This window comes from Abramis brama (assembly GCF_963993115.1).
Source record: "Abramis brama genome assembly, chromosome: 12".
Taxonomy (NCBI): domain Eukaryota; kingdom Metazoa; phylum Chordata; class Actinopteri; order Cypriniformes; family Leuciscidae; genus Abramis; species Abramis brama.
The window spans coordinates 17,207,007-17,231,033 of record NC_139974.1 but is presented as its reverse complement, the minus strand read 5'-3'; the positions used below and the strand labels follow the sequence as shown (position 1 = coordinate 17,231,033).

The 24,027-nt window shown below is 36.1% G+C and overlaps 1 protein-coding gene across 2 annotated transcripts in view; it reads right to left on the bottom strand.

Moving 5' to 3' along the window:
- cratb (carnitine O-acetyltransferase b) overlaps nt 1–24,027 on the bottom strand; it is a 61,897-nt gene that overhangs the window by 16,963 nt on the left and 20,907 nt on the right. For both annotated transcript variants that reach the window (XM_084130995.1, XM_084130994.1), the window contains exons 6-10: nt 14,156–14,330; nt 13,683–13,773; nt 13,451–13,538; nt 12,511–12,611; nt 11,122–11,241 (exon numbers count right to left, since the gene is read on the bottom strand). In XM_084130995.1, the coding sequence (XP_083987121.1) occupies nt 11,122–11,241; nt 12,511–12,611; nt 13,451–13,538; nt 13,683–13,773; nt 14,156–14,330 (575 nt within the window). The remainder of the gene's footprint in view (nt 1–11,121; nt 11,242–12,510; nt 12,612–13,450; nt 13,539–13,682; nt 13,774–14,155; nt 14,331–24,027) is intronic.

Below are 24,027 nucleotides of genomic sequence, written 5' to 3'. Positions count from 1 at the left end.
AGAAAGATAGTTAGAAAGAAAGATTAGTTTTAAAAAAAAAAATGAAAGAAAGATTAGTTTGAAGAAAGATAGTTAGAAAGATAGATTAGTTTGAAAAAAGAATGAAAGAGATTAGTTAGAAAGAAAGAAAGATTAGTTAGAAAGAAAGAAAGAAAGATAGATAGAAATATTAGTTAAAAAAGAAATAGTTAGAAAGAAAGATTAGTTAGAAAGAAAGAAAGAAAGAAAGATAGATTGGTTAGAAAGAAAGATTAGTATAAAAGAAAAAAGAAATATTAGTTAAAAAAGAAATAGTTAGAAAGAAAGATTAGTTAGAAAGAAAGAAAGAAAGAAAGATAGATTGGTTAGAAAGAAAAAGAAATGGTTAAAAAAAGAAAATAGTTAGAAAGAAAGAATAGTTAGAAAGAAAGATTAGTTAGAAAGAAAGAAAGATTAGTTAGAAAGAAAGAAAGATTAGTTTGAAAAAAAGAAAGATTAGTTAGAAAGAAAGAAAGATTAGTTAGAAAGAAAGATTAGTTAGAAAGAAAGAAAGATTAGTTAGAAAGATAGATTGGTTAGAAAGAAAGAAAGATTAGTTAAAAGAAAAAAGAAAGAAAGAAAGATTAGTTAGTTAGAAAGAAAGATTAGTTTGAAAAAAGAAAGAATGAAAGAAAGATTAGTTAGAAAGAAAAAGATTAGTTTGTAAAAAAGAAAGATTAGTTAGAAAGAAAGAAAGAAATAGTTAGAAAGAAAGATTAGTTAGAAAGAAAGAAAGAGATTGGTTAGAAAGAAAGAAAGATTAGTTAGAAAAAGAAAAAAGAAAGAAAGATTAGTTAGAAAGAAAGATATATTAAAAAGAAAGAAAGATTAGTTAGAAAAAAGAAAGAAAGAAAGAAAGATTGGTTAGAAAGAAAGAAAGATTAGTTAGAAAAAGAAAGAATAGTTAGAAAGAAAGATTAGTTAGAAAGAAAGAGATTGGTTAGAAAGAAAGATTAGTTAGAAAAAGAAAAAAGAAAGAAAGATTAGTTAGAAAAAGATATATTAGAAAGAAAGAAAGATTAGTTAGAAAAAAGAAAGAAAGAAAGATTGGTTAGAAAGAAAGAAATAGTTAAAAAAGAAAGAATAGTTAGAAAGAAAGAATAGTTAGAAAGAAAGATTAGTTAGAAAGAAAGAGATTGGTTAGAAAGAAAGATTAGTTAGAAAAAGAAAAAAGAAAGAAAGATTAGTTAGAAAAAGATATATTAGAAAGAAAGAAAGATTAGTTAGAAAAAAGAAAGAAAGAAAGATTGGTTAGAAAGAAAGAAATAGTTAAAAAAGAAAGAATAGTTAGAAAGAAAGAATAGTTAGAAAGAAAGATTAGTTAGAAAGAAAGAAAGAGATTGGTTAGAAAGAAAGAAAGATTAGTTAGAAAAAGAAAAAAGAAAGAAAGATTAGTTAGGGAAAAAAAGAAAAAAAAGAAAGAAATATTAGTTAGAAAGAAAGAAATATTAGTTTGAAAGAGAGAAAGACAGATTGGTTAGAAAGAAAGAAAGATTAGTTAGAAAGAAAGATTAGTTTGAAGAAAGAAAGATTAGTTTGAAAAAAGAAAGAAAGAAAGATTAGTTAGAAAGAAAGAAATATTAGTTTGAAAAAAGAAAGAATGAAAGAAAGATTAGTTTGAAAGAAAGATTAGTTTGAAAAAAAGAAAGAAAGAAATATTAGTTAGAAAGAAAGAAAAGTTAAAAAGAAAGAAATGTAAAAAAATAGTTAGAAAGAAATAAAAGTAAAAAAAGAAAGAAAGAAAGAAAGAAAGAGAAGTTAAAAAAGAAAGAAAAGTAAAAAAGAAAGAATAGTTAGAAAGGAAGAAAAGTAAAAAATAAAGAATAGTTAGAAAGAAAGAAAGATGTATTAGTTAGAAAGAAAGAAAGATGTATTAGAAAGAAAGAAAGATGTATTAGTTAGAAAGAAAGATAGATTAGTTAGAAAGAAAGATAGATTAGTTAGAAAGAAAGATCAGTTTGAAAGAAAGAAAGATTAGAAAGAGAAAGATTAGTTTGAAAAAAGAAAGAAATAAAGAAAGATTAGTTTGAAAAAAGAAAGAAAAATAAAAAAGAAAGAAAGAAAGAAAGAAAGAAAGAAAGAAAGAAAGAAAGAAAGAAAGAAAGAAAGAAAGAAAGAAAGAAAGAAAAAGAAAAGTAAAAAAGAAAGAAAGAAATTTTAGGAAAAAAGAAAGAATAGTAAGAAAGATAGAATAGTTGGATAGAAAGATAAGCCCCTTTCACACAGCGCTTTGAACCCGGGAAATTGCCGGCAAATTGCCAGAGTGCCTTCTGTGTGAACGCAAACACGACCCGGGATTGATGCCGGGATCGATGTTGGGTTGGGGACCTAGTAACATTGCCGTGTTCAGTCCCGGAACGCGCGCTGTGTGAACAAAAGCCGTAATAATGCCGTGTCGTAGTGATGACGCTGAAGCCGCGATCGTTCGCCAGCTGTGAAACGGTACGTAATGCGCAAGTTTATGATCGAATCAGAGAACAAAATGGACAAGCTTGGTTTCTCGAGAGAGAGAAATCGCAGCTCATAAGCAAACTTAAGACGCTGCTGAGACATTACAAGTCACATCGATGTCACGTGTCTTTACGGGATTTTTACGGGTCGTGTGTGAACGCACTCTCTCATTCCGGAAAATCACTCGTAGTGTGAATGAACCAAAATCAAACGAACCCGGGTCAAATCCCGGCTCACTTTATCCATGTATTTTCCAGAATCTCTGTGTGAAAGGGGCTAAAGAAAGAAAGAAAGAAAGAAAGAAAAAAAGAAAGAAAAAGAAAGAAAGAAAGATGGATTAGTTAGAAAGAAAGATAGATTAGTTAGAAAGAAAGATAGATTAGTTAGAAGGAAAGAAAGATATATAGATTAGTTAGAAGGAAAGAAAGATAGATTAGTTAGAAAGAAAGATAGATTAGTTAGAAAGAATAAAAAGAAAGATGGATTAGTTAAAGAAATATAGATAGTCATTGTTGTAATCATACTCTAGAACTAATATTATCACATGGAATCAATGTTGATGCCGCTGAAATTCTGCAGCAGTGATGACATCTCAGATCATTATCTATTCTTGTGTATACTTCATTTAGCCAAGCCTTCAAAGCCGACTCTGTGTTACAAATAAGTTAGACCCATCACTTCTGCTACTAAAGATTGCTTTATTAATAACATTCCTGATTAGTTTCATCTCCTCAGAATCCCAGAAAGCTTAGAACAACTCGATATTGCGACAGAAACTTTTGACTCTCTTTTTTCCAGCACTTTAGACACAGTTGCTACTATGCGCTTAAAGGTCCCGTTCTTCGTGGTCCCATGTTTCAAACTTTAGTTAGTGTGTAATGTTGCTGTTAGAGCATAAATAATATCTGTAAAATTATAAAGCTCAAAGTTCAATGCCAAGCAAGATATTTTATTTAACATAAGTCGCCTACATCGAACGGCCCGTTTGGACTACATCCCTCTACTTCCTTCTTTAATGACGTCACTAGAACCGTTTCTTGACTAACCTCCGCCCACAGGAATGCTCCCTCAACTCAACTGAAATTCGTGTATGTACTTGCGCACTTCTTATAACTTACTGTGTTTACTCAGCTCTTACGGTGATTTTCTGAAGTAAAACTGACGCTTCATCTTTTGTGTGATGTACAATAAACTTTATTAAACTCATCAGTATATGTTTGATCATCATTCAGACATCAGACTTGTAGGCTATTAATAAATAATGGATACATTACAAGCAGATGACAAATATGTTATAATAACCGTAATTAAGCTACTAAACTATACCTGTTTCATCTCTATACAGCACTCTGACTCTGTAGGCATTATTGTCCGACTCGAAATGAACACCGTTACTGAGAGTTTCTGATATTATCATCATTCCGTGAGGGTTGTCCAGCAGCAGCTTATTTGCATTTAAAGGGCACACACTAAAACAGCGCGTTTTTCTGAGCCCCAAAAAATGACAATTTAAACATGCTGTAAAAAATGATCTGTTGGGTATTTTGAGCTGAAACTTCACGTACACACTCTGGGGACATCAGATACTTATTTTACATCTTGTGAAAAGGGGCATAATACGGGACCTTTAAAGAAGATTAAAGAAAATAGTCCAACGCCGTGGTACAACGAGCACACTCTGACCCTTAAGAGAGCAGCCAGAAAAATGGAGCGCAACTGGAAGAAAACAAAACTAAAGTTTTTTCGCATTTCATGGAAAGAGAGCACGATTGCGTACATAAAAACAGCTAGATCTGCTTATTTTTCAACCCTATTAGAAGAAAATAAACAAAACCCTAGGTATTTATTTGAAACAGTGGCTAAATTAACGAAAAATAAAGCTTCAACCCCAGACGTTTCCAAGCAGCACAGCAGTAATGACTTCATGAACTTCTTTACTTACAAGATTGATAATATCAGGGAGAAAATTATAACTATGCAACAGTCTACTACAGTATCGCATCAGACATGTCGCATGTAGTCTCCTTGAGGAAAAATTGCATGTTGACAACATGTATGTTAGACCCTATACCGACTAAGCTATTGAAAGAGGTGCTTCCAGGGGTCATAGATCCTCTTCTTAATATCATTAATTAGGATACGTACCAAAAACTTTTAAGCTGGCTATGATTAAAACGCTCATTAAAAAAACGCAACTTGATCCTTCAGAATTAGTCAATTACAGGCCAATCTCGAATCTGTCAAAGATACTAGAAAAGGCAGTATCCTCACAACTATGTTCATTTTTAAGAAATGGTATCTGCAAGGATTTCCAGTCAGGATTTAGACCATACCATAGTACTGAGTAGAGCTGTAGCGGTGCGTCGATGACGTCGACGCGTCGACGCCAAAATTACGTCGACGTCATATTTTTTGCGTCGACGCTTCTTTATTTATTATCTATTTATTTTTTTGCACCATTCCCGGAGGTACAGCTCGCCACACACACACCGCCCGCCGTGTTATTCTGCCATGTTTTCTCCCTTTCTTTCCAAACCGCGACAAACGCCAGTCTCCTTTCTCTGCAGAATGCCACAAATCCGCTCAACCAATCACAGCGCACCATTCCACGCATTGTAAACAGTAACGGTGGCGCTCTGACACCCGGCATCCTAGTTTTCCTTATCTACTTTGCACTTTTTGATCAACAAACAAACAAAAAAAATTATACATTGATGAACCTGTGGTGGATTCTGCCGTAGGGAAGAAAGGTAAGCCATCGAAATCTAATCATTTACGTGAGGAGATTAAGAAGATGAGGCACGCGGGAGGAAGAGAAATGCCGACTGATGCTTGTTCTCACACGACAGCGTCAAACTTCTGTCGAATGCTGACACGTTAACCCCAGGGGATCTTTTAAAAAACTTTCAATTCTTGTACTCAAAGTCAACGAAAACCGAGCAGGACCTAAGCCATTTTACAGCTGATCGCCGTCAAAAAAGAAGGTCGCCGTCGTTTAGAAGGTATTTCTAGCGATGGCTGATTGAATGTAGCATATGTTTAGTCCAGATTAGTATTGACCGAGTTCAGAGGCTGTCATATGTGGATCAACTTACTTTGTTGTGTATTTTCAACAGTTTCAATGTGAAAAATAACTTTTATATTGATTCAATGGATTAATTGCATGAAAAAAAAAGGATTTATCACATTTATACTATATTATTCAGAAGTAAACATTGTAGCTGACAGTGTGTTTATGTCAGAATGTTTATTTTTAAACCACAACCTTCTAAGTGCTTCTTTTACCAATATATTTAACATATCTTTTGCATTTCTCATCCAAACAACGTCAAACTTGGCACTGCACTTACTCGTGCCCAGACAGCTGTCGAGTTTGAAATCCATCGGAGTAACGGCTCGACAGAGATATGCGAATAACAGACAGGATAAATAATTCCAATTAGTCGTTAGATTAGTCGACTAATCGATAAAATAATCGCCCGACTAATCGTTTAATTAATAATCGTTTACCCCAGCCCTAGTACTGAGACAGCTCTCATTAGAGTAACAAATGATTTGCTCTTATCTTCCCATCGTTGTTGTATCTCTCTATTAGTTACTCGATCTTAGTACTGCATTTGATACTATCTACCACAACATTCTTTTAAATAGACTCGAAAATGATGTTGGCATTAGTGGAATTGCATTAGCATGGTTTAAATCATACTTATCTGACCGTTATCAGTTTGTAGCAGTAAATGAAGAGAAGTCTTATCGATCAAAAGTTCAGTATGGCGTACCACAAGGCTCAGTACTAGGACCGTTACTGTTCACTCTGTACATGCTACCCTTGGGAGATATCATTAGGAAGCATGGCATTGGTTTTCACTGTTATGCTGATGATACTCAGCTCTATATTTCTTCACACCCTGCCGAAACTTACCAATTGACAAAATTAACAAAATGCATAGCTGTCATAACTGGATGACTAGTAATTTCCTACTACTTAACTCTGAAAAAAACAGAGATACTAATTATTGGACAAAAAACATCCTCGCTTAATAACCTAGAATACTGTCTAACACTTGATGGCTGCTCTGTCAAACCTTCGTCGTCGGTTAGGAACCAGGGTGTGCTCTTTGATACCAATCTTTCATTTGAAAGTCACGTGTCTAGTATCTGTAAAACCGCATTCTTCCATCTTAAAATTATATCTAAATTACGTCATATGCTCTGCTCTCAATGACAAATCTGGAACAATTAGTTCATGCGTTCATGACATCATGGCTAGATTACTGTAATGCTCTTATGGGTGGTTGCTAGGGCTGGGTATTGACACAAATTTCAAGATTCGATTCACAAGCTTGCAATTCGATTCGATTTCGATTTGATTCAATTCAATACTGATTATTTTGGATATAAGGTACAATACATGGCAAATTTTCTCAAGGAAAACAAATCTCTTAACTAATGCTGTAACCTATGGGAGTCAGTTGTAGCCTACTAGGCTTCATTAGCCTACTATAATATTGAAGGTAAAAATTGACTGATTTGTATACAAACACTTAAATTACACTTATTTATTTTTATAATAATAAAGTTTAAATGTGACTGTCATTTAAAAAACATTTAAATGGTGGCTGTCATAAAAACTTGCCATATCTATTCAAACATGCATTAAATATTGAAGAACATTAAAAATAATAATAATTATGTAATATGGTGCATATATTTAGCAAAATGCTCCTCTCTAGAGTTAATTTTTCTAGCTGACTAACGCGATTATGGTCCCTGGATATGTTTTTTCTGAGGTAAATGTGACGTTACATGACATTGTTTACAAGCTATTTTACTGACGTCATTACATGCTTGAAACACTGATTGAGTGATTCCATGTGACACAATATGGATTTCAATAAGTTGTACTCTATCTTTTAACACACTTTCAGATACTCATTCATGTTTATTTCGCGCTGTAACTGGTATTATTAAGGCGGAAGCACACATGATCTGCTGCTTCTCTTGAGCTGAGCCAGAGTGATCTCACGTCACAGCGTCAAAACGGTATTTATGTTTTTGAATTTCGTAAGAAAATGGACGTAATTTGAAATCTGTGACTTTGTTTCATATCAATAGTAACAAAGCACAAAGATTATTGTGATTTATTGGATGGGATGCGCGCTACAATGTTCCATTTATTCATCAACTGAAAACAGGATGACTAGCCTAATAGATTCTTGGGATTTAAGAATCGATATTGGTATTTTTTACCCAGCCCTAGTGGTTGCCCTGCACGCTTAATAAATAAACTACAGCTGGTCCAAAACGCAGCAGCTAGAGTTCTTACCAGAACCAGGAAGTATGACCATATTAGCCCGGTTCTATCAACACTACATTGGCTCCCTATTAAACACTGTATACATTTAAAAAAAATTGCTGACTACAAAGTACTAAATGGTTCAGCTCCCCAGTACTTGAGCGAGCTCTTAACGCATTATAGTCCTCCACGTCTATTGCAGTCTCAAAATTCCGGCCAGTTAATAATACCTAGAATATCAAAATCGACTGCTGGCGGTAGATCCTTTTGCTATTTAGCACCAAAATTCTGGAACAGTCTTCCTAATATTGTCCGGGAAGCAGACACACTCTGTCAGTTCAAATCTAGACTAAAAAAAACATCTCTTTGACCTAGCATACACATAACACATTATAAGCTTCAATAATTCAATGTTAGGCTGCATAGATTAGGTCAGCTGGAACCGGGAACACTCCCCATATATCCTGATGTACTCGTTACATCATAAGAAGAATGGCATCTACAGGTACCCTAATATTAGTCTCTCTGTTTATCCCGAGGTTTACCGCAGTCTGCCGGATCCAGGCCGTATCCAGATCTGATGAAGGACCTGCGCCTGAACACGGCGACAACGCAGTCCAGAAGTGTCAACTAGTCTCTCCCCTGTGAAGGCCCCCTTCTCCTTCCCTTTACCTTTGTACAGATAAAATGTTGTCAAAATAGTTCCGGTTCACATGGCTACTCGGAAGCGATAAATAATTCTTTATTATACATTTTTAAGGCCAGACAAGTCATTTGTTTAGGTCAATTTGTAAAGAAAGACTACGCGCCTGCGCACATATATTTTCAAACGTGCATACCTATAGACTAAACATGTAATACGCACGTGCACACCGTCAGTGTTTTCACAGGTTTGCGTTTTTAAAGCTTGCATTTTAAAAACTGTATATTTTTTTTTTTTTCAAGGCTTCCACCTTGGAACCTATTTCAAGGTTTGTGTTCTCAATCCACCAGGCACTGTTGTTGTGCGAATGCGCGGGCCGGAGCGCGTTAAGGTTTTCTGTAAGAACGGTGTCGTGTAACGGCCCTTAAGTTAATAACTAATGATCTTTGCAACGGAAGTGAATCAATCAATTAAAACTAACTTTAGCTGGATAATAACTTTATTGTAGAGCTGCTAGCCAAAACAATCTCTGTTACTTTTATTTCCTATTATCACGGTAAAGCTGCTTTGAAACAGTCCATATTGTTAAAAGCGCTATGTAGGATTTGAGGGCGAACCAAACACATATGAATCTTCCAGATGATTCATTCAAGCATAATTTCACACAAAACTCAACACCTCAGACCCCAAATCACCAATCCAGAACCATAAAATCCAGGCTCCAGCCAGTCTACGCAAACCAAAGAAAACCCCCAGCTAAGAACTTTATGGTCATGCAAGCTTCAAAGAGATGAGCCCAACTAAAGGAAGAATGTTGTCAATGTTAGATAGTTTGGAAGATACTGATTGGTTCAGAGATGGCACTGGTCAGGACCCACCAAGATAACACCAGAGGTTGTTTGATCCCAAGACAAAGGATTTAAAACAGACATCCTTCTTCTTAAGGACCTCTGAACGACCCCAGGGTTGAAATCTCTTAAAACCATAGAGACTGAGACTTTACATATAAAAATACATAAAATCATCCCAAAACAATTCTTGACGGATTTACAATCAAACATTGTTCAACTACATAATTCTATATTGTGTCTACAACCTATATATGTGTCTATTATGCTTAGATCACATATAAGTCATGTAATTGTTATAACTATTAGATGTTTGAATGAAAGTGTGTCTTGTTTCCTATCAGTGCGATTGTATGTTCACAATTATGAAGATGGCTTGATTGAAATCTGTGTAAAATGTTTCGTATTCTTATAATGGGAATCATGTCTAAACTGTCAGAGCTGGAGAGTAAAGAGATCACAGATAACGCATGATTTACGATGAGAGGTGAAGAAAATGCCACCTCTCAAACAAAGACAGTGCCATTGGTCAGAACTCATCCAGGAGGCTGGGGATAATCTTAGGACCCGAACAAAGCCTTGGGTTTTCCGCTAGAGAAGATTCCAGAATGCATTAAGAGTTTTACTATAGACGATCATGGAGAAGCCAAGACGGAGTACCCAGACAGACGAGTAACCATGTAGACGAGCAGACGAAAGAACCCAAATGAAGATCAGAAGAACATGGATTAAACAGCTTCATTTAAGCCATCTAACTACTCTCGTCTCAATTTTCTCAGTTTTCTTTTCTTTTCCATTGAGAGTCTCGGTTCTAAGTTAAGTTTTGCTGCAAAGTTTCGGTTAAATGATTCGACTGCAAAGCCCGCTTCCAACTTCCAAGACTTTCCATCCATCCACCAGCACACCACATGATTGGCTGCCTCAAACATCTATCCAGGCACGAGGACGGCCCGCCAATCAACAAACTCGGGAAACCCCTTTTACACCGACAAAAGGAATCCCCAAAAGGAACGCAAAGACAAGCAAGTAGCCTCCAGACTCTTAGCTGAACTGGTGCATTGATATAAATTTAATAACTCGCCTAAGAAACGATAGAAGGGTTAAATTAATGATTGATGGTTCGTTCAGGTCACGTCTTATAAGTGCATATAGAAACTTGGGATTTCATCACTCTTAAAACTCATTCTTTCCTCACTCTCTTTCTTTCTGCAACTTGTCTGAATGTGTGTGAGCTCGTAGAGCTTGTAAAACAAAAATAAACATGGACTTTGCTTTTCAGAGATGGGCGAAAACTTAGGGATTTGAAATGTTGTAAAAGCAACTTGGAGATGGCGTTTTTATGGAATTTTATTGAAGAGATAAATTGCCATATGTAGCTCTCTAACAGAGCTCATTATAAAGCATTATCTATTGTGAAGGGTCATTTCATTATGGTTCTTATAGCACTGTGCTAGAATTCATTTTCAAGGAAGTACCGTGTTTATTAATGTCTTTAGGTAATGTAACGTCTTCAGCTAGTCAGCTTAAGATAGTTTCTATCTACCTGGTTATATCTTGTAAGCCTAGTAGTAAATGTTTTCTAACATGAGCAGTACAATAACCATTTTCATTTGCACAGTCAGGCAGAGCCGAAGCACTACCAAAATGTTCTTACACAAAAGAACGCAGTGTACCATTAAAGAGGACCTATTATGCTTTTTTACATGTTCAACTTTCTTTAGTGTGTAATGTTGCTGTGACCATGAAAAAGATCTGCAAAGATAAAAGTCCAATAACAAAACCCTCAATTGTATCAACTGCATAATAGGGGCCCTTTAAATCAACAATAAACAGTGCCCCAAACAATAACAGGCAGTTGAACTCACATATCCAGATTCTGCTTGGCCATCTCTAGATCCCACTTGATCTCAGAATTGATGTAGAAGTACAGTTTCTTGGGCATGGGCAGCGGAATTAACGGAGCTCGCACTCTGTCCGGTTTCTTACTAACAGAGAAACAACACGTCCGTTACGTTACACAAATGTCTTTTTAGGCCAGCATCTTAATAGCCGATATTTCAGTCAATTTAAATTGTCAGCCTTATTTGCATATTCACTGAAGAGAGTGCAAGTGTGCACATGGCCATAGGAGTGGGTGATATACCAGTAGACACGACAGACCTGTAGAAATTTTACAGTCTCTATCTCAGTTACACTTGTGTGATTTTACTGTGCTGTGCTTTCACGAAAGTTTATCATTTGAATGCATTATAAGCATTGTGGTTAAAAAATTATTTTAACCATTCACGGGCAAAAAGCAGCAAAAGAGAATTAATTTTGTTATATGCGTGCACTATCTGAGAGACGTGCACACATAAAGCCGCTGCTCTAACAGTGTACTTTTTTGGCACCTTAATGGGCTTAAATGGTCAAATACACACACTTGTGTGTCAAAATTCCTCTTAAGTAATTGTAAAACATAAAAAGAAAACGTGTATGAGCATATTAGATCCATGCTTTCGTCTTTATTAATCATTATTAATAATGTCATTATTAATGTTAATCAAACAATCTCTCACTGCCCTTGACTGAATCAATTTTGTAACTTAAATAAGAATAAATGTATATAATTTACACAGAGAAGACTACGCAGTGTTTTTTTTACATTTTATTACTTCATAAAATGTATGTAGTATTTCTTATTTCAAGACCTTGATGTTTTTCAGGTAGGTCTATTTCATCTATGTCTGTTTTATTGTAGATTATTTTATTTTTTTTTGTCATATTGCTTGTAATTAGTTTCTTTGTTCTTATTTTATCTGAGACTGTTTACTTGTCTTTAGTAACCTTGAGAGTTATTTTTTTTTTTTTTTTTACATCTTAGTTAGGCTAGTATTAGTCTTGTAATATTGAAATTTGTGTTGAGAATTCTGAAATTTCAATGGTAAAAACCTTATTTAAAGCAAAAATATCATGATACTGTAAATGTGAAATGAAATTACTCATTTTGTGATATCAAATTTTGGTCATATCACCCACTTCTATGTGGCCGATGGCTAATGACATTATTTTCACACTGAAGAAGCAGTTTTTTAATATGTCACCACACTTCACAGACCTACCGTCAAAAACGGTAGTAGGTGTGAAAAACAAAACAAATTGGCTAGAGAGCATTTATCAGTAATATTAACGCAATGCAGAGATAATAAATGATAGAAGAGTTTGTATCTGTGCGTTTTTGCCTTTCTTTAAGACATGCATGGGTTTGTAAATACCAGTATTTTAGCACATGATCCAACAATGTGGCTATAGGTGGACCCTCGGCTGTCGCATGTTCGTACAAGAGACCCCAAGACCCATCCTCACCAACAACAAACTGAACATATAAAACAGAGAAAGAAACAGAGAAAAAACAAATAGATTAACAATGAAAATCAATGTTTCATTTTTTAACAATGAAAAAGTGCTTAAATGTAATTAATATTGATTTTGTTGTAGTTAATGCATTAATGAATTCAGTTCCAAGAAAACATAAGCCTTTATTACTTTCGGTAATTTGTGTGCATGACACTCGCAGCACTGCAAAATCACTTTCTGTTTAACAATATAATAATAATAATAATAATAATAATAATAATAATAATACTACAATAGATTTAATATTATTCAATAAAAACACAACTTTATGGATCTTACAAGTGTAAAGATGCAGTCCTCCACTAGTCTTCAACATTAAAATTTCTATGATGAATGATGGTATTTCACTTGTTGATTTTCTAATAAATATTTTTCACAAATCACCATACACAAATAACATTGTTAAACATCCCATCAGGGTTTGATTTATGAATAAATTACCTGAAAAAAGGTTAATTCTCCATTTACTCATAAATGTGAGCTCTATTATAGCAACTTTTGTGTATGTGTGTATAAGGGATACAACTGAGCTGCGGCTCTGAGGCCTCTAATTAATTAAAAACAAAACAAAAATGTTGCCGTCAAAGGGCAACCAGGTGAGACACAGGGCCCACGACCGATCTAAAGTATCCAGACAGAAATTTGTTGCCCATTCTCAACGGGAAAGCGCCCAAGCAACATCGCTCTGCAACATCGCTCTGCAACATTGCTCAGAAAAGTTGCCCTGTGTATCATCACTTTGACAGTCCTAGTTTAAATGACAGAACATTAAGAATAGGCCTCTGACATATAGGTCACCTGTAGTGTCTTGTCAAACCAGCGATTGCCACTGTTTGAATAAGTCCCACCGCCATGCAAAATCTGTGCTGCCATTCGACTAGAATACCTGCCAATTAATGAACATTCTTGGCATCAAATCAAACCATCACGGATAAAGATGTAAACAACATTGTTAAAATCATTTAAAAGAAAATACACTGCTTATCTCTAGCAACTGTTCAATAACAATCAATGTAAACACAATTCTTACTTCTCATCAGAAATCCTCATAACTGGAGAGTCCAAGCACAACGTAAAGATTGATTTCTCTATCAGCCTCACAGATTCTTTATTGATTTTATCTAAAGAGGGGGAAAAAAGTAAAAACAAACAAAAAAGCTTAAAATCAAGCATGAAAGTCTCAACACTGGAACTATGCAGCTAGATGGTCAAGAGTGAAATTGAATCTGCCTGTAAGCCACATGGTCCATATGTGCGGAGGCAAAGACTGACCTCACATTGTACATAACACTCTTTTTGTGCATCACTCTAGCTAATGGATCATTAAGAACACAACTTTAATTTTTAACACTATTTAATCAATATACAACTACAACCTTTTGTTGTGTTCTCAACATTTTTGAGAACACAACAATGAATGTTTTCTGAACCTTGCAGTTAGATGCAAGTTAGAGAAATCTATTATTGTGTTAAATAGTAGTTCAGTGTGCAGGACAGATATACCTCTGAGCAAGCGAGTGTAAGCCTGACCCCATGTGTGACGATGCTCGCTGGTCAAAATTCCCATTGGTTCCTTGTCGGTTTTCCACGACTGAGAGCGGATCCGCAACAGCTGAGCGTGGATCTGACTTTCTGTCAATGGTGTTCCATCACTGTTGTAAACATCCAACTGGAAAAACTACACACACATTCAACCACTTACATGTTTGTAATCACTAAGATTTGTATGTTTGTTTTAAAAAAAAGAAACAGTATACTTTTAAATTACAAAATGATTTATTACATGAAACCAATTTTTAACAATATTCTTCTTATAATCCTGTGACCAATAATTCACCAGGAGTATTGTGCAGTGAAGAGTAACATCAAAAACTATAGCTATAGAAACTGCAACACGCAATATGGCGGAATAAGTCCCACCTTCTAAGTTAAAGAGCCAGTCACTGATTGTTAAAGTCATTGCGTCACTGCAGCTGCCATATATATATTCCAAATAGAAATGAAAGTCAAAAGCACAATTTTAGTACATAGTCATACCTGGAAACAAATCCTGTTCAAATAGGCTATATGGGCCATTCTACAGAATTGGTTCAAAGTTAGAGCTGGGAACATCTTGAAATTTTTTTGGTCTTTTTCCACAAATTTTGTATGCATGTAAATTGTATAATATCCAAGGTAAACATTTCTAGTAATTGTGCAGTTAATTCTCATACTGTATTTTCAGAAAGTTTTGGAATATATCCTCTCCCCAAATGTGTCACTAATAAAAAACAATAATACATTTAATGAGAAGGCTTATATTGACCTATTAAGATTTTGTTTACATCTACCTTGTAAATATTTTTTTTGCTATTTTATTAAAAAGTTTTCACATGTAAATCAACAACAATTACAATTTGAACAATATTTCAAGTGTAATCTTTCTTTTTAAAAAGTATACATTTTATCATACGCATTTCAAAGTTAAGGATTCATTAGTTTGAATATAGCCTACATTGGAACAAACACTATTATAACATCTTAGTTGATGACTTTATTTTTGACAAAACATACTATTTATTTAACATGTGAGCAGAAATTGGTGAACAAAAGCTTATTTGATGTGGCAGTAGTCTATTTTACAGTAAAAACGTTAATAATCATATGTCGTAAAAATGTTCATATGTCGTCTAAAACATAATAGTTTTTATAATATATTAGGACAAATAAATTTTAATTTGCAGTTTAATACATTGCTTATACAAAGACATTTTATTTCAACAAATTTCAGTCGATTTTTACTCATCTCAGTATAGCAATATAGTTTGGTAAAATCTAAACTAGTAGATGTGTTCATGTCAAAAATAACATGTTTACTAATGTAAGTGCGAGTGTGAATGAACGGCACAGATGCGCGCTGTTGTTTACTACAGCTGTAGTAAACATCTGTGCCGTTCATTCATTCACACACAGACACGTGATTCATATTTAAACAGTCTTTTTCATTTATTGTTTACAGACACTATTCCATATCGCAATTAGAACAAAGCACTTAAGAATAAAGAACTTACTATTCACAATCCTCAAATAGTGAAACTAAACTAGCACTTCTGAAGTAAATTTTCCAGGATTATTATTCCTCACAGCGTCGGAAGACAACGTAAAGTACATGAATCTGATTAAACTTTATGTGTTTTACCGAGTTGTCACAGGTTTGCATGGATCGCCTCAGATCATTTGCGTTTGAATAGCGCACGCTCTCAGTAGGCGTGTTCACATTAGCAGATAACGAGTTGCCATGAGAACGACTGACATCTCACTCTTTTCATACAGATTACATAAACAGAGAATATTTGTTTTTGTTTTGAATTAGATAATTTAATAGTAGACACTTAAATGATTATAAAGAAATATTGCTCATGCCTGGGTGAATAGTATTCGCTGAGTTTTGTTTAAAGGCCGTGTTTGCCGGGTTAATTTTTCAACGAATTCGTGCAATTTGCTTGTTGGTAATAAACGTTTAAATAACTGTTATCCATTGTATTTTATGTTGTTGGGTATCACAAAACGGAATATAATACGAAAAAGTAGGTACTTTCTTACAGCGGTTTGCAACGATTCTCCTTTCCCCCACAATGCATTGCATTACGTCACCACAAGCGCGTCGGAACTGTGGTCCTGCACGCGGGAGTGAACGACATCAGGCTGCGCCAGACGGAGGTTCTGAAGAAAGACTTCAGGAATCTGATCGATACGGTACGCAGCACATCGCCTGAAACAACGATTATTGTGTCAGGACCGCTTCCCACGTACCGACTAGGACAAGAAATGTTTAGTAGATTATTCGCGCTAAATGAATGGTTAATGTCATGGTGCAATGAGCACAAACTGCTCTTTGTAAATAATTGGAATCTGTTTTGGGAGCGTCCTAGGCTTTTCCGTGCTGATGGCTTACACCCAAGCAGATTCGGAGCGGATCTTCTGTCGGATAACATCTCCAAAATGTTAAATACCTTTTGAATAGTAACCAAAAGTCCAAATCATAGTCTTTGCTGCACCAATTTAACTGATATAAATTCTAGTGTAGAACATGGCATAGAAACTGTGTCTATTCCTTGTTTAGTGAGATCAAATAATAAATTTACTGCAGGATCTAGGAAAAATCTAATTGTTATTAAAATAGAAAATGTTGCTATTAGTAAACAAAAACAATTTCTAAAGCTAGGTCTTCTAAACATTAGATCACTCACACCTAAGGCAGTTATTGTAAATGAAATAGTCACAGATAATAGCTTCGATGTACTTTGCCTTACTGAAACATGGCTTAAACCAAATGATTATTTCGGCCTAAATGAGTCTACCCCAGCAGGATACTCCTATAAGCATGAGCCCCGTCTGATTGGTCGTGGCGGCGGTGTTGCAACAATCTATAGAGATATTCTCAATGTTAGTCAGAAAACAGGTTATAAGTTTATTTCGTTTGAAGTACTTGTACTAAATGTTACGCTCTTAGATGTTAGAAAAACTTCCCTATTATCTCTAGCCTTGCCTACCGTATATAGACTGCCTGGGCCTTACGCTGATTTCCTAAAAGAGTTTGCAGATTTTCTCTCAGACCTATTAGTCAATGTCGACTAATTAGTCACTAACTTTTTTTTTTGCTACATGCTATGGGATTAATCAATGCATGCTGATGAATAATGTATAACAATAATAATTAATCTGCATACCCTAGTTTTGCACTGATGTAAAAAGACTGACAGTGACACAATAAGTCATGTTAGCAAAATGTTTTAATCTTTTAACTCTTAAAAAAAAAAACTATTAAAAAAACATGTATGTTCTTTAATGTTTGATTATAATTTTACTGTCTTCACATAGGGATGGGAATTGATAAGATTTTATCAATAATAATGCCACTGACGATTCTGATTATCGATCCAATTCTTTAACGATTCTCTTATCGATTCTTGATAGCACTGTGTGGAAAAATGTAGTCATATGCTTTAAAAAAAACAAGTGGTTTTATTTATTTTAAAGGTTAAGCTTGAGTTAGCAAACTGTACTTTTTATATAATTTATGTAATAAATAGAACCTTATTGCAAAGTGTTACTGATTAGTTATACACCGATTCAGACGTCTCCTGAGTTCACTGTTGGAAAGATCAGTTGTTTTAACCATTCATTAAAATGAATCGGTTCAAAGGAGTCATTAGTCCGCGAATTGGACGTGTCGTGCGCGTTGTGTGATTATCCCAGCAGTTAGGACATGGACATCCAAGATTTGTGTCAACATAGAAAACATTTCATCACTGTATAGTTTTATTTCGTTTAATTAAAGTGTTGTTTTATGTCAGCTGAATGTCCGGAACGCTTTTCAGAGAAGATAAGGAAACTTATTTAGCACAATTTACACCCAGCAGTAATTCAAAAAAAATAAATAAATCTCCGAATGCTCCACATGAAACTTTGGTCTTCCGACCTTTTACCACCGTGTCGATTTATTTTGATTAATATGTGCGAGGGAGAGAGCAACACAGCGCCTAGTTTGGAGACGGTGAAGTCGTTTACACAGAGAGTGCGCGCGCGCGCGCGACCGGCTCTCTCTCTCTCTCTCTCGTTCTTTCAGTTAAACATACGCCCTGTGACACACGCAGCCGTTCATCTACATTACTCACCGATCAAATAAGACTTTGGCGGGACAAAAATTCACTTTGGCGGGCGCTAAAACAAGTTCAATACAGGAAAATTCATGCGCGAGTTTCCATTAGACTCGCACGGGCGTCTCATCTAATGGCGAGCTCAGTTGACGCTGTGTGCTTCAAGATTCTGACGCAAGTGCTAAGATTCCAATTGGCCAAGAGAAAAAGTGCTAAGATTCCGATTGGCCCAGAGAAATGTCAATTATAAGAATTATCCAATAATGTTTCGCAATTCTAGCCTGTTACTGTGAGAAACAATACCCCCCCCCCCCCCCGTAAATGACCCAATTGACCAAGAAAACGGCGATTGTCGCCGAAAAGCGACAAGTTTGCAGGTATGGTGTTAAAGATATAAAAGATTGGATGACGCACAATTTTCTTTTATTAAATCCAGACAAGACAGAGGTACTAATCATCGGTTTAAAAAACCGCCCACAAAACCTCTCACACTACAACTTTAACATAGTAGGATGTCCTGTTACTTTATCCTCTACAGTAAAAGACCTAGGTGTTATACTAGACTGCAACCTGTCTTTTGAAAATCATATTTCATGTTACAAGAACAGCCTTTTTCCACCTTAGAAACATTGCTAAGCTACGTAACATGCTATCAGTTTCTGATGCAGAAAAATTAGTTAATGCATTCATGACCTCGAGACTAGATTACTGTAATGCTTTATTAGCCGGTTGTCCTGCATCCTCAATAAACAAGCTACAGTTAGTCCAAAATGCCGCCGCTAGAGTTCTTACTAGATCAAGAAAATATGATCATATAACACCAGTTTTATCATCACTACATTGGTTACCTATAAAGTTCCGTATTAATTACAAGGTATTGCTACTGACTTATAAAGCCCTAAACAGTTTAGCTCCAGTCTATTTAACGGATCTTCTATCGCCCTATAATCCATTGCGCTCTTTAAGATCACTAAATTTGAGGCTTTTGGTCATACCTAGGATATCCAGATCCACCAAAGGAGGGAGAGCATTTTCACATTTAGCTTCAAAACTCTGGAAGTGTCTTCCTGATACTGTTCGTTGCTCAGACTCGCTCTCCCAGTTTAAAACTAGATTAAAGACGCATCTCTTCAGCCAGGCATTCATATAATACTTTTAATCTTACAGTTAAATCCAACCTCTAGTTCATAAACGCCAGAGGAGAACTGGCCCCCGACTGAGCCTGGGTTCTCCCAAGGTTTTTTTTTTTTCTCCATTAGGTCACCTGATGGAGTTTTTCGGTTCCTTGCCACTGTTGCCTTTGGCTTGCTCAGTTGGGGATATTTGGGATATTTAATTTAATTAATCAATCAACAATACTATTGATCAGCATTACCAAACGTGGACATTTTCCACTAGAAACAAGCATTGATTTATTATTTTAATTTAATACTGTGAAGCTGCTTTGATACAATCTGTATTGTGAAAAGCGCTATATAAATAAACTTGACTTGACTTGACCTTGGGGAGAGAATTTACCAAAGCCCGCCTTGAGAGCATTGAGAGTGACTAGAGAGACGAGTAGTAGATGAGAGTATTCAGATTCAGCGCAGATTATAGATAAATAGATAAATACATAGATACAGATAGATAGACTAGATATATAGACAGACAGACAGACAGATAGACAGATAGATAGATAGATAGATAGAGATAGATAGGCTAGTATAGAGAGAGATAGGCAGACAGCCAGATAGCATAGATAGCTAGCAGCTAGATAGATAAATAGATAGAAATATGGGTGTATGCTATCTTCAGCACAAACGGATTCAGGCAGCATGCCTCAAATCCTGGATGCTGAGTGAGGCACGTCACATCTGGTCGTGGGGTGAGCTCCTCGACCAGCGACCAAAACGCACTCACTTCCCTACAGCACAAGCTTTCCGACGCAGTTTCCATGGGACGGCACCGCCCACACAAGCACCTGCCAAACACAGCGACAGTTTGCAACGGCTACGTTTGCAACAACATTTTCACCGGAGGAAGAGATATACGCTTAGAAACGCCCATATAGCTAGCATGATGCCTTCTATTTCTAGATGACAAAGACAAAGTTTACCAGTACTACGACACTATGACAAAGGTTACCGGTACTTATCTGAACTAACGTCATGATCACTGCCACTAGATATAAAGAAAACTCATAGAGTGATTTTTCACTCGGTGCTATTCAATGACAGTAAAAAAAAAAAGTGTGTCGTTATTGTGCACTGCTGCTCGTAGACTAGCTCCAGTGCTCATTGCTGCGTTGCTAAATGATAGCAACTCATCAGGACACTTCTCCAACTCTCCACTCATTCTCCATAGTTCTAACACTAGGCTGAGGCTACCTTTCCTCCACTTCTCCCCAACGTGACGTCTTTTATATCACTGTATTAGACCATTAAGATACGTTAAGCGTTTTGTCCCGACGGAAGGGGAATTCTTGAGTATGATGAGGTATTGAGGGAAACCGATTATAATCCCGTTCATAGAGAAAGCTGATAACATGTAGGCTACACAGGGAAAGTAACAATGAAGTTATTGAATGAAACAAACACAGCTTTTGTGTGTTTATCATCTTTTCCGCATATATACTGACACAGATAATCATTTTCATTTTATGAATGAATGACTTGTTCTAACTGTTGCTGGTCTTCGTCAACAACACGCGCTTTTGCACCACCTGCTGGTGAGGTCGCCTAACAGCAGATGGAGAGTATGCTCGGCAATCTACTGCTTTTCCTGCAGTTCCTGGATGTCAATGTTGAATTTACTGTCGAATTTGAACCACTGAATTTGCGGAAGCGAATTTGCAAAGCGAAATAAAATGGACTGAAAATTGCCTGTTGAATATTATAGGTTGTATTTTTAAACAGTTTGAATATTTTGGAAGTGAAATATGAAAGGTGAATATGGATTATTGAATTTTTAATAATGAAAATGTGTTTGAAATGTTTTTAATTGAAATATTCACAGCTTAAATATTCAACCATGTTGAATTTCAACCCATAAAAATTCAAGCCCTAAAAATGCAATGCATTAAAATGCAAGCATGGTTAATGCAATGCCTATTTTTTTTCAAGTAGTGCAATTCAACAGGCTTTTTTATTTCAAAAACATTTGACATTATTTTACTTCCATAGAAGGCCTCCTTTCCTTACCTTTACCTCTGTACAGATAAAACGTTGTCGTCACGTGGCTACGAGGACGCGATAAATAATTATGTATTATACATTTTTAAGGCCAGACAAGTAGTTTGTTGAGAGTTGATGCATATATATTCAAACGTGCATACCTATGGACTAAACACATGATGCGCAGGAGACAACTGATAATCGTTTGCACCTTGGAACCTATTTCCGGGAGTGCGTTCTCGAGCCGCCAGGCACTGTTTTGTGTGTATGGGCGGCCAGAGCACGTTGAGGGTTTTCTGTTTTTCTGTCGTGTTAGCGGCCCCTAAGTTAATAACTAATGATCTTCGCAACGGAAGTGAATCAATCAATTAAAACTAACTTTAGCTGGACAATAATTTTATCCTAGAGCTGCTGTAAAGCCAAAACAATCTCTGTTACTGTAATTTTCCTATTATCACTGTAAAGCTGCTTTGAAACAATTCATATTGTTGTCCTATATAAATGTCCTATTGTCCTATATAAATGAAGGTGACTTGACTAGGATTGCACATGCGCATTGGTTCGTCTAGCCAGAAAAATAAGCTTTTTAAACGCTATTTGAGCACAAGAAACAACAGGGGGACAGTTCATGTTAGATTTTGTTGTTGATTTGAAATATGTTATTTAATTGTGAGTTTGGCAAGCAGTTCTTGAGATTTCAGGATTCCCCCATTCAAATAGATAAGACTTGGTCTTGGATGCCCGAAATAACTGCCCGGAGGCATTGCAAAAAAAAAAAACAGACTTTCTTTGAAAAGGACTTTGATAACGCATACTGTTTGTCGTTCTTACAATTGAAAGTGCAGAGATGGATTTTTGTTTACAAACTTCTGTTCTCTACTTCTCTACTTGTGGTGAAAAGATGACAAACATATGGCGCTTTTCCACTACACAGTACCAGCTCGCCCCGGCTCGGCTCGACTCGACTCTGTTTGGTTTTCCACTGTGTAAAAGTTGTACCTGTACCTGCTTCCAGGTACTTTTTTTCGTACCACCTCCGGCGAGGTTCTAAGCGAGCTGAGGCGATACTAAAATGTGACGTGAAAACACGGCAGACTGCTGATTGGTCAGAGAGAATCGTCACTATTCACTGCGTCATCATTGCACGCGCCAGATGGAGTATCCTGAATAAAAAACAGCAAAAACATCCAAAAACAGCATACACTCGATTTCCTCCATTTTCCTGTGTGTGTGGGTAGCGGGTGTGTCTCGCGTAGAAGACGGCAGTTTCCTGCGGCGTCGCTATGACGACCAGGTACTATTGTGGAGGTACTATCTGCAATGGAAAACGGAGCGAAAAGCGAGCCGAGTCGAGTCGAGTCGAGTCGAGCTGGTACTGGTAATGGAAAAGCGCCAATAGATGCACTACGTGTTCTGTTTCACACTGGCCGATCAAGCAGAGCTGAAGCAGGCGGCATTTAGTCACGCGCGGCTGAACCATGGCTTGTGTACTGCAAATACAGACGAGTATCATCAGATCGATTGGCTTGGTCATGTGCATTTTCAGAATCTGACTCCAGCTCGAACTGATATGATAAAACTGATGACATTATTAACGGTCTTTATAATTGCTTTGGAAGCTGAAGCTCATGATTATGGTAAGGGACGTTACATTTACGACATGCGCTTTAAGTGTTTGGCCAATCACAAACGCACTGGCAAATCAGAGCACACTACGCTTTTCGGAAGGGACTTTGTAGAAATCTACATGTTTTACACAGACGGGGCATAGAGGAGCTACAATGATGTACAGTATGTGAAAAATTATGTATTTTTTTATAAACGTCCCCCTGTAGTCAATTTTATCCCTTAAAACTCATCTTTGATCACCAAAATTACATATTTAAACATTTTTTCATTTTCTTCATGCCTTAAAATAGCTTGAATGTAACTCTACACTCTTGCCTCATTTAGTATACGCGGTTCTATGAATATGCAAATTAGCCCCGCCTCCACTCACACACACACACAGCACAGAGATCCACTCGTTGACAATCACACATTGACGTGATTGGTTACAAGGTCGATTTTGACGTCAGAAACACCAGCGATTTTAAACCACGATTTTGAGTTCACTGCAGTTTTAAGGAGAAAATACTCAGCAATGGTGTTGACTTATGAATTTGCACATAGTTTGTCATATTATGTCATAGTTATAACATATTAAAAATACCACAGACATATAAAAAACATTAAAAGCTTGATTTTCACCACAGGGGGACTTTAACATTAAATAATGTTAACATTTAAGCATAGTTTGGTAGTATATTACACCCAATACACAAAATAATGATCTTTGAAAATAGCATCACATGACCCCTTTAAGCTGGTGTTGATGGTAGTTTGGAAAGTGAACAATGCATTGGTAAAACTTTAAAGACAATGTTTTAACTGTGTGCTTTAGATTATGCAAATGAGTTCCATGGGGGAAAGAAGGAAGGACCCCTTCTGATGCTAGCAGCCAATCGCAACACTGGAATGGGGAAGTGTCAAATTGCAATCTCCTCCTCATCAGAAAGGTCCCCTTATGTACCCTTTTAAC